The following is a 10,761-nucleotide window of genomic DNA, read 5'->3' on the forward strand; positions in this document are numbered from 1 at the left end:
CAGAATCCCAAAGAGTAGAAAGATCTGGAATCCCAAATAGTAGCAACATTCCATGTTACTAATTCCAGGGCAAGCAGTTCCTTTCTCCATGTCCATCTCAATAATAGACTATGGACTTTTCCTCCAGGAACTTGTCCAAATCTTTTTTTAAACGCAGATACGCTAACCGCTGTAACCACATCATCTGGCAATGAATTCCAGAGTTAACTATTCTTTGATTGAAAAAATATTTCTTCCTATTTGTTTTAAAAGTATTACCATGTAACTTCATTGAGCGTCCCCTAGTCTTTGCATTTTTTGAAAGAGTGAAAATTGATTTACTTCTACCCATTCTACACTACTCATTATTTTGTAGACCTCTATTATATCCCCCTTCAGCCGACTCTTTTCCAAAGTGAAGAATCAGCACCTGTTTTCTGTGCTTAAATATGAGCCTTTTAAAAATTTAGACCAAATAATTTTTGAAAGGCTCATATATAAAAATGCAGGAGAACGGTGTCGATATGTGCGCCACTTCCGGGTTTGTCTGGGCGTGCTCACAAGAGCCGTGCTTACTGCAAAGTTTTGTGCGCATGTGCCAGTCACGGCCCTCCCCTTACTTTTTCTTTGTTAGTGCAAATTAAGCGTGCATATCATTTGCAAACGATTTATTCTGAGCATTCCTTTTGCATTAGGCGCTTTTTTGCCCGGCTTTGAGAATCGGCCCTTCAATTATGCAGGTTTCACAGGCACTGGAGGTCCCATTGGACTTTGTATTTCCTCTTTCTGTAGGTGGAAGAAAGGAAGAAATAGCATGCACACAAAATTGAAAATGCAATTCTGTGTCCTTTTGTGCCATGCACATTTTTAGATATTCAGGTAAAACGGCTTTGAAAATTGTCCACCTCGTGCCTATGGAAAAAATGTTCAATGTATAGGCCCTTGAGTTTCTTTTGTTCACTGTGGATTGATAATGGGAGCTGGGCCTCTTCTCACAAGCTCAGTATTTTTTGTGTTTTAGAGCTAAAGTCCAATGTGACTGAATCAGCAGCATCATGGAACTGTTCTCTTGACCCCTGGGGTCCTTCTCCTGATCCTTGGACTGCAGGCCCTGCTCTTTCCAACCAGGCTTCTGGTGACCCTCTCAGTCAGCCTGTTACACCTGGCAAGCATGCATCTGCTGAGTCCTGGGATCTTCCTGCTCTCCCCTCTACAGATCCTTGGGGGAAGATGTCCTCTTCTCCTAAACCTCTTAGGGCAGAGTATGCTGATCCATGGGGGGAAGCCACAGAGAAGTCATCTGAAACTGGTAAGCAAATATTGTCTTTTCCGTGTTCAACTGCGGACAGAGCTGAAAGTATGTGACAAGTATGGCCACTTTCCCTATAGCCAGACAGCAAATTCTAAGTGGGCCTGAGCCCAAAGTGTGTGGGCAGAAAATTATCTCTGCCCCGCCCTATGTCCACCTCAAAATATAAATACTTTAGCTAATGAGGATCCTGAAACTCTGTTAGCTGAAGACTTCCTCCGAAGGTGGCCTAAACTCCCTTTTACCAAGCTTGGCAGGCAGCAGCAACATCTCAAAGCCACTAATGCCAGCATCACACGTATGCTTAATTGTCCGTGGCTCAAGGATGCTGTCGATGACTGCAGAGCTTGGGAGTTCTGGCCGCCTTTGGAGGAGGTCCTCAACTGGGGATGCTTGGGGAACTAATACAAAACAAACTGAACAACAGCCAAATTCAATCCCAAAAGGTCATAAAAAGGCATACAATACTTGAAAGCATGAAAGGGTAATCTTCATGCTTTCAAGTATAGGGTAATCTGCATGCTTTCAAGTATTGTATGCCTTTTTATGACCTTTTGGGATTGAATTTGGCTGTTGTTCAGTTTGTTTTGTATTAGTTTACGCAACTTAGATCAACAGCTCATACTGTTACCTATTTTTTTTAGATGCTTGGGGAACCCCACCAGCTATATGACAAGGGTGAGGGCCAGTGTTAGAAAATAAAGGAGGGAACCCTTCCCAATTCCCTGCCTTCCCTCCGATTTCTCCCCCGACAGACCCTCACCAAATACAGACCAAGGGATCACAAATTAGAAATTACAATATTTACACAAAAATTAATTGGAAACCCCAAGAAGTCAAACTTTACATGAACTACAACGTTGGAGAAATACAAACAGAAGGGTCAGGGCCAGTGTTAGTGTTAGACAGCTTAGCCGAAATTGGGTGGTGGAGCAGGTGGGGGAAGAGGGGTTGGTGGTTGGGAGGTGAGGATAGAGGAGGGCAGACTTATATGGTCTGTGCCAGAGCCGGTGATGGGAGGCGGGACTGGTGGTTGGGAGGCGGGAAATACTGCTGGGCAGACTTGAACGGTCTATGCCCTGAAAAAGGCAGGTACAAATCAAGGTAAGGATACACATATGAGTTTATCTTGTTGGGCAGACTGGATGGACTGTGCAGGTCTTTTTCTGCTGTCATCTACTATGTTACTATGGCCCAGGTCAGAAAATAAAGGAGGGAACCCTTCCCAATTCCCTGCCTTCCCTCCGATTTCTCCCCCGACAGACCCTCACCAAATACAGACCAAGGGATCACAAATTAGAAATTACAATATTTACACAAAAATTAATTGGAAACCCCAAGAAGTCAAACTTTACATGAACTACAACGTTGGAGAAATACAAACAGAAGGGTCAGGGCCAGTGTTAGTGTTAGACAGCTTAGCCGAAATTGGGTGGTGGAGCAGGTGGGGGAAGAGGGGTTGGTGGTTGGGAGGTGAGGATAGAGGAGGGCAGACTTATATGGTCTGTGCCAGAGCCGGTGATGGGAGGCGGGACTGGTGGTTGGGAGGCGGGAAATACTGCTGGGCAGACTTGAACGGTCTATGCCCTGAAAAAGGCAGGTACAAATCAAGGTAAGGATACACATATGAGTTTATCTTGTTGGGCAGACTGGATGGACTGTGCAGGTCTTTTTCTGCTGTCATCTACTATGTTACTATGGCCCAGGTCAGAAAATAAAGGAGGGAACCCTTCCCAATTCCCTGCCTTCCCTCCGATTTCTCCCCCGACAGACCCTCACCAAATACGGACCAAGGGATCACAAATTACAAATTAAAATATTTACACAAAAATTAATTGGAAACCCAAAGAAGTTAAACTTTACATGTACTACAACGTTGGAGAAATACAAACAGAAATGCACTTCCTTTTCTACTGAACACAATGCAAAGACATTTGCTACACACATTTCCCAAAGCTAACATATTCCATTTAAGACATTCAAAATAACATGCTTTTTTCTACCTCTGTTGTCTAGACATTTTATTTTTCCATTATATTGGTTCCAATTTCCTGTCATCATTTACTAATTCTCCTTCAAGCGACTACTGTCCATTTGTCTTTTCTCCTCTCTGCTGTCTGTTCCCTCACTACACCTACCTGTGACATATTGATCGTTCTTTCCTCTCTTTTTTTTCTTTCCTGCCTCTGTCAACTCAAATTTCACCCTCTTTCTCACCCTTCTCCTCTTTACTTTTCAGCTACCTATCAGATTTCCAACTTCTTCTTTCAACCACTAGCTTCCCGTTCCCCATCTCACTCCTTTCCCAGCCTTCCATTCCCTTTCACCTTTAATCTATTCCCTATTACCAAATTTCTACCATCTGTAATTACTATCCTCACATCTATTTTTTTGCAAACCTCCCCCTCCTCCCCCTCCTGGCCTCTCCCACATGGTTCCACCATTCCCAGTGTCTTCCTCCCTCCACTCTTAATCTAGCCCAGCATCTGCTTCCTCTTTCTTCCCTCCCCATCTTGTAGCCTGACATCTCCCTGTTCCTTCTCTCTTCCCTCCTGTCCTGTCACCCATGGTCCAGCATTTCTCCTTCTCTCTTCCCTCACTCCCATTGTGTGGCATCTCTCCATCATTCCCATCTGCTCCTGGATCCAACATCTTCCTCTGTCTCCTCTCCACTCCTGTACATCTCTCTTGCCTCTCATCCAACTCCCATGTCCTACATCTCTCTCTCCCCCTCCCTTGTACCCCAGATCCAACATCTCTCTTTTCCCTTCCTCCCATGCAGCATTCTCTGCCTTTCTCCGCCATGTCTAACATTTCTGCCTCCCTCCCTTGTGCCCCAGGTCAAACATCTCTCTCTTTGCCCCCACCATGCAGCATCTCTCCCTTCCTCCCCTCCGTTGTCATGTCCAACATTTCTCCCTCTCTCCTTACTCTTCACCACTATGTGCAACATTTCTCCCTCTCTCACCCCTCCTCCTCCATGCAGCATCTCTCCCTCCCCTCCACCCTCAAATACAAGATTTCTGCTTTTATTACCCCCTCTACACCTTTGCCGCATCTCTCCCTTCCTCCCCTCCACCCCATGTCCAACAATTTTCCCTCTGTCGCCCCTCTCTCCTCAGTGCAGAATCTCTCGCTCCCTCTCCCCAGCAGCGTCTCTCACCCCTCTCTCCTCGCCATGCAGCATCTCTTGCCCCTCTTCCCCCTCCACTACCTGCAGCATCTCTCCTTCTCTTCTACGGGTCCCCGGCAGCAATTCCCACACGCTGCCTGCCACTAACCCGGAAGCCTTCCTTCTGCCACATCATGCCCAGACACAAACAGGAAATTGTGACAGAGGAGGGCAGGACATGACAGAGGGGAGGCGTCCGTGTTAGCGGCAGGCAGGGTGTGGGAATTGCTGCTGCTTGCCGCCACAGACCCATAGTTAGCAGTGGAGGCTCAATCTGCCTCCCCCAGTGCCAGAGCTGTCGGGTCTCAGGGGTGCACTGCTTCTGGGTGGGCCCAGGCCCACCCATGGCCACACCCCTGGTCCCAACATATCCACATTCTCACTCTTTCCATATTCACTTACTTAGATGGTACCCTTTGCCCACACTCTCCTACCCTTCCACTGAGTTCACCCAATGCTCATTCTCCCCACATTCAGCTACTGTCACACGCTCGTCCCCTACACTCATGTAGCATCTCTTCACATTTCCACATACTCCATTCCTCCAACATTATAGTCCCTCACACTCACATCGCCTCATTTGCTTGCTGTCTCAGACTGTTGCAATTGAAAGGCCTTAGGTGTAGTTTCACAGAGTGTCTGAGTTCTTTCCCTTTTCCTTAATTATTTTCTCCTTATCCTGTCTTGTCTTCCACTTCTCATTCTTTTTCTTTCCTGGTTACTGTTTCATCTCTTTTTTTTTTCTACTCTCTCTGTTCTCGTTATTTTTTCTCACTACTTGATTTTCTCACCTTCTTCAACTGCAGATGACGCCACTTTGGATATTTTCGCAAAGCTGCCTGACCAGCCAGAGCATGTTGGATCCAGTGGCAGCCAGCACCCGTCTTCTCTCAAATCTGAAAGTCCTGTGGGTAAGGTGTGGCCAAATACGCTGGAGGGGTGGGGGGGGGGGGGTGGGGTGGAGGAATAGGGGAAGACCTTGTGGACAGGGAGTTCATGAGTCCAGAATGAAGTTAGAAAATCTGCTTGCGTTTGTATGTGGGTTTGCCCACATCTTTTGCTTTCTCATTTCTCCACATTTATCTGTATAGGGTCTTTATTTCTACAGCTGTTTTGTACATGTTACATGTTCGTCTGTCTGTACATCATTTGGTATTCTTGTGTCCTTGAACATGCATCTCATCTTCCTATATCTGTTTGCTCTGGTGCTTCTGTGTGTCTGGCTGTATCTTCTCTCCCTTCTCCTGGGTTTGACATGCAGTACCACCTGCCATTTTGACCATGTAATGGACTGGCTCTCTTCTTTGGATTTTCCTAGATTTGGACCTTTTTGGAGACCCTGTTCCCAGCACCAAGCAGGATGACACTTTTGATCTTTCTGGGCTTGGCGATTCCCTTTCTGCTGCAAACGACAAGACCCGATGCCGGACTCCAGAGTCATTCCTTGATCCAGCTGCTTCCTCCTTGGTTAATCTGGACTCGCTGATCAGCAATCCGAACCAAGGCATAAGCAGTCGAAATCCGTTCTTGTCAGGTATATTATGAAAGTCCCTACAGAATCTAAATTGATGAAAAGTTACTGTGCACTGGAGTAGTCCAGGACAGAATAATATCAGATGCTATCTATACTGGGAAATTCTGGGTTAAATTCATGTTTCGTGTATTTATAAAATATTTATATTCATATATGTATAATATTTACATTGTTTATCTATGATAACTTTTCTTTAAAGTGGATTAGTATACTAGAATTAGTGTTTTATAGGCTCTGCTCCAGTGGCTGATTTTCTGTTGTGGTAGGTCTAAGAGACAGACCTGCCAATGCGGGGGACTCCTGTTTTCACGGGTCATCTCCCACCCTCCCACTAGGTAGCCAAAAACTCTGAGCACTTCCCCTTACATTGGCAGCAGCAAATGCATAAAATGTTATCATGTCCTGCTGCCGTGAGACCAGTCTCGTGATGGGAACCTCAAAATCTCACGAGACTGGTCCCCTTACAGTAGGAGGTGACGTTTTATTAAGGCATCTCCTGCTGCCTGAGGGGGAGGCAGCTTGTTGGTGTAGCTGCTGAGGTGTCAGGGGTAGAGCCTGGAGGTGGAGTGGGTGGATCTGGGGCATGGCTGGGCAGAGTGCGCAGAGCTGGGGGTGTGGCTTAAAAATCTCCCTCTTAAAGATCAAGCTCTTTTGGCAGCTCCGTGGAGAGGTTATGTGTAATGAGCAGTTGCATACTTTTGCCAGTTGAATATTGTTCATATGCTCTGTGCAAGCCAGTGACTCACCCTTGACTTTCTCGGATCTGGTAAATCCTAACCTGAATGTTTTTTCCTTATTACAGGTCTTAGCGCCCCATCCCCCACTAATCCATTTCAACTCGGTGACCAGACAAAGCCAACTTTAAATCAGATGCGGACTTCTTCCCCCGTGCCTTGTGCTGTCACAGGAACAACCCTGAACCAAATCCAGACCCAGACACCAGGACTAGGTGCTGTCATGGGAACAGGATTGAACCAGCTACGAACTATCTCACCTGTGCCTGGCCTTGCTATGGGAACAAGCTTGAACCAGATGCGGACCATTTCACCAGTGCCTGGTATCGCCATGGAGACAAACATGAACTCCATGACCTATAGCACCTCACTTCCTCTTCCTCTTAGCAGCATTTCATCGACGATGGGCGTTCCTTCTTCCATGAGTGCCTTCCCACAGAGACAGGGGGTACCTTTTGACCAGTTACCAAGCAGCCTACCCCAGCCTTTACTCCCAGTGTCCAGTTCTGTCCCTCCCTCATCATCACAGGCTGGGAGTAACCCTTTCCTCTGATATTCCTGCATTCTTGCACATCAGAGGAATCAGGGTTTATACTGAATGTCCTGGACAGGGGCGTAGCCAGACTTCGGCGGGAGGGGGGTCCAGAGCCCGAGGTGAGGGGGCACATTTTAGCCCCCCGCCGACCCCCTGCCACTTTTGACCCTCCACCCCAGCGACCCTCCCCTTTCGACCCCCCTTCCCACCGCCGCCAACCCGCTGCCGCCGTCAGGTACCTGTGCTGGCGGGGTCCCCAACCCCCGCCAGCCGAAGTCCTCTTCAGCGCCAGTCTCCAGGCTGGCGCGTTGCTGCAGCTGATCTGGATGGAAGGATTCTGTTTCTGTGTGAGTCGTCCTGATGTCCCTAGGGACGTCAGGACGACTCACACAGAAACAGAATCCTTCCATCCAGATCAGCTGCAGCAACGTGCTGGCCCGGAGACCGGCGCTGAAGAGGACTTCAGCTGGCGGGGGTTGGGGACCCCCGCCAGCACAGGTACCTGACGGTGTCAGCGAGGGGGAAGGGGGGGGTCGAAAGGGGTGGGGGAGGGGCCAGGGCCAAATCTGGGGGGAGGGGGCATGCCCCCGTGGCCCCACGTAGCTACGCCCCTGGTCCTGGAAACACTTTTCCAGCTTAAGAGAGGCCAGCAGGCACTATAGAACTTCTACAAACAAATAATTCCAAGATACCCTAGATCAGGGGTCCTCATATCCAGTCCTTGGGGTCTACAACCCAGCCTGGTTTTCAGGATTTCCATAATGAATACATATGAAATCTATTTGCATTCACTGCTTCCGTTGCAGGCAAATAGATCTCATACATATTCATTGTGAAAATCCTGAAAACCAGGCTGGGTTGTGGACAGTTAGGCAAACTCAAGTCTTCTAGAGCTGCAAGCCACTTGGGTTTTTAAGATTTCCATACTGAATGTGCATACGTCCCATTCACTTGCACAGCCTTCATTGTAGGAATCTCATGCAAACCCATTATGGATAGGCTGAAAGACCTACTAATTTGTGGCACTCAAGGACCAGAATTGCCTAGCTCTACCCTAGATCATATTTTTATTCTGTATGCTCTTCCTTTATGTTGAAAACTTTGCAAGTATTTTAATTCTAACTACTCCCTCAGACCTTACACAGACACCAGGGCAATCTCCTGCACAGGCTCTCTCCCACACAATTACCTGATTTCCATTGGACACTGAGTGGATTCCCTGAGAGTTCCCAAGTGGGTATTTAATCTGGATTGCTCCTTGAATAGATGAGAACTGTTGAGGCCTGTCTCCCACACATGATGAGAAAAGATATCTGATTTCCTGAGCTTTCCACTAGGATTAAAAAAAAAAATGTGTGCCTTGATTCCTGTAGTCCTAGGCACTGAGGCAGCTCAGGGTGGCAGGTGGGTGATGAGTGATGGGAGAGATAAAAGGGGAGGGAGGGAATGCTTCTATGCTATAGCACTTAGGCCTTCTCTGAGGCCTACACAATAACCAAGAAGAGGCTCTGTGATTTCTACAGAGAAACAAAATTTAACAGAACAAAAACAGAAAAGGTTTATGATTGTAAATTAATACATATTATTGTAATATATACATAAATATATATGAAGTATTAGAACGTCTTACTGTAGAGAAAATTACTGGGCGTTGCTCTTCCCTTAACCTCACTTCTCCTGCTCCTTCCTAAACCCTGAAAATGGCTTCTCTCACTTTTTCTGCCTTTGGGGAGACACTCTAAGCTACCCGGAGACTAAATAGTGATTCGGAATTACCAGCACCATAATATCAACAAAGCAGGGGCGTAGCCTGACACCCAATTTTGGGTGGGCCTGGGCCCAAGATGGGTTGGCAGAAGAACCCCACCTCATCCCACAGATGATGTGGTCTCTCCTTCTCTCACCTGCATGCCATATGGTCTCTCAAATATCCTCCCTCTCCTGCATGCCTTTTAAATAGCAGATTTTCACCGGCAACAGGCAGCAACTAATACACCAGCTGATGTTGGCTCCATACCCTTCCCTCTGATGCAACTTCCTGTTTCCGCCTAGGCAAGAATACATCAGAGCGAAGGCTATGGGGCCGGTGCGAGCAGTATGCATCAGTCACTGCTTACTGCAGGCGAAAATCTGCTATTTACAAGGTATGCAGGAGGGACAGTTGTTGGGAGTTTTCGGATGGTGGGGCTTGGGGATCCCTGCCAGCCACATTATAGCTATGCTGGTACTAGGTGGGCCTGAGCCCAAAGTGGGTGGGCCTGGGCCCACCCAAGCCCACCCTTGGCTACGCCACTGCAACAAAGCAGGAAGTGTTTGAGCAAGCTGAAGTGTTCATTTTCCAGTCTCTCAGTAACAGAAAGCTGTTGGTTTTCTGAGAGGCCTTCGCATCCTGCACATTCTCAAATGCCTCTTCCACCCCCCCTACTGCAGTGGTCTTCCCTAATTTATAAATGAGGGCCATTTTGGCTCCAAATGAACTGAAGGACAGACACTAGGCCTTGACACTGCTGATCAGTGTGTGGCAATGACATCCACCCCACCAGCCCACCTTCAACCTTTTCATCGAGTGTATTCATAAAGAGGGAGGCGTTTCCAAATACGTTCTCTTTGTCAAATGAGAAATGCCACTGCCTTGCCCTTCAAGCATGTGCTCTTCCTCCCATCCACTTCTCCCTTTCTGTCATAAGCTTGGGTGGAGAAGCAAAGCATAGCAGAAAAAAAGCCAAAATGATAATGAGGGCCACCCAGAGGTATCCAGGGCCTGCCACTCGGCCCCGGGCCTTAAATTGAAAACATTGCTCTATTGCATTATTGAATAGTTGCCCCTGTCCTCGTGAAAAGCAAAATGGAACTCCTTGTCTGAGTGGAGTGGAGGAGTGGCCTAGTGGTTAGGGTGGTGGACTTTGGTCCTGGGGAACTGAGTTCGATTCCCACTTCAGGCACAGGCAGCTCCTTGTGACTCTGGGCAAGTCACTTAACCCTCCATTGCCCCATGTAAGCCGCATTGAGCCTGCCATGAGTGGGAAAGCGTGGGGTACAAATGTAACAAAAAATAAAATAGATACTATTGAAGATACTATATGGAATGTTGCTATTCCACTAGCAACATTCCATGTAGAAGGCTGCGCAGGCTTGTGTTTCTGTGAGTCTGACATCCTAGACTCACAGAAGCAGAAGCCTGCGCAGCCACATTGGTGATCTGCAAGGGCTGACTTCTACATGGAATGTTGCTAGTGGAATAGCAACATTCCATGTAGAATCTCAAATAGTAGCAACTGGAGGAGTGGCCTAGTGGTTAGGGTGGTGTGGACTTTGGTCCTGAGGAACTGAGTTCAATTCCCACTTCAGGCACAGGCAGCTCCTTGTGACTCTGGGCAAGTCACTTAACCCTCCATTGCCCCATGTAAGCCGCATTGAGCCTGCCATGAGTGGGAAAGTGCGGGGTACAAATGTAACAAAAAAAAAAAACATTCAATGGAAGACTTCCTTATCATACAA

The 10,761-nt window shown here is 47.5% G+C and overlaps 1 protein-coding gene across 3 annotated transcripts in view; it reads left to right on the forward strand.

Moving 5' to 3' along the window:
• EPN3 (epsin 3) overlaps positions 1-7,395 on the forward strand; it is a 38,995-nt gene extending 31,600 nt beyond the window's left edge. For all 3 annotated transcript variants that reach the window (XM_030208357.1, XM_030208354.1, XM_030208355.1), the window contains 4 exons: positions 1,001-1,288; positions 5,267-5,371; positions 5,779-5,994; positions 6,797-7,395. In XM_030208357.1, coding sequence (XP_030064217.1) covers positions 1,001-1,288; positions 5,267-5,371; positions 5,779-5,994; positions 6,797-7,281 — 1,094 coding nt within the window. In that variant the 3' untranslated portion in view covers positions 7,282-7,395. The remainder of the gene's footprint in view (positions 1-1,000; positions 1,289-5,266; positions 5,372-5,778; positions 5,995-6,796) is intronic.
• The last annotated feature ends 3,366 nt before the right edge of the window (positions 7,396-10,761 follow it).

This window comes from Microcaecilia unicolor, chromosome 6 (assembly GCF_901765095.1).
Source record: "Microcaecilia unicolor chromosome 6, aMicUni1.1, whole genome shotgun sequence".
Classification (NCBI taxonomy): domain Eukaryota; kingdom Metazoa; phylum Chordata; class Amphibia; order Gymnophiona; family Siphonopidae; genus Microcaecilia; species Microcaecilia unicolor.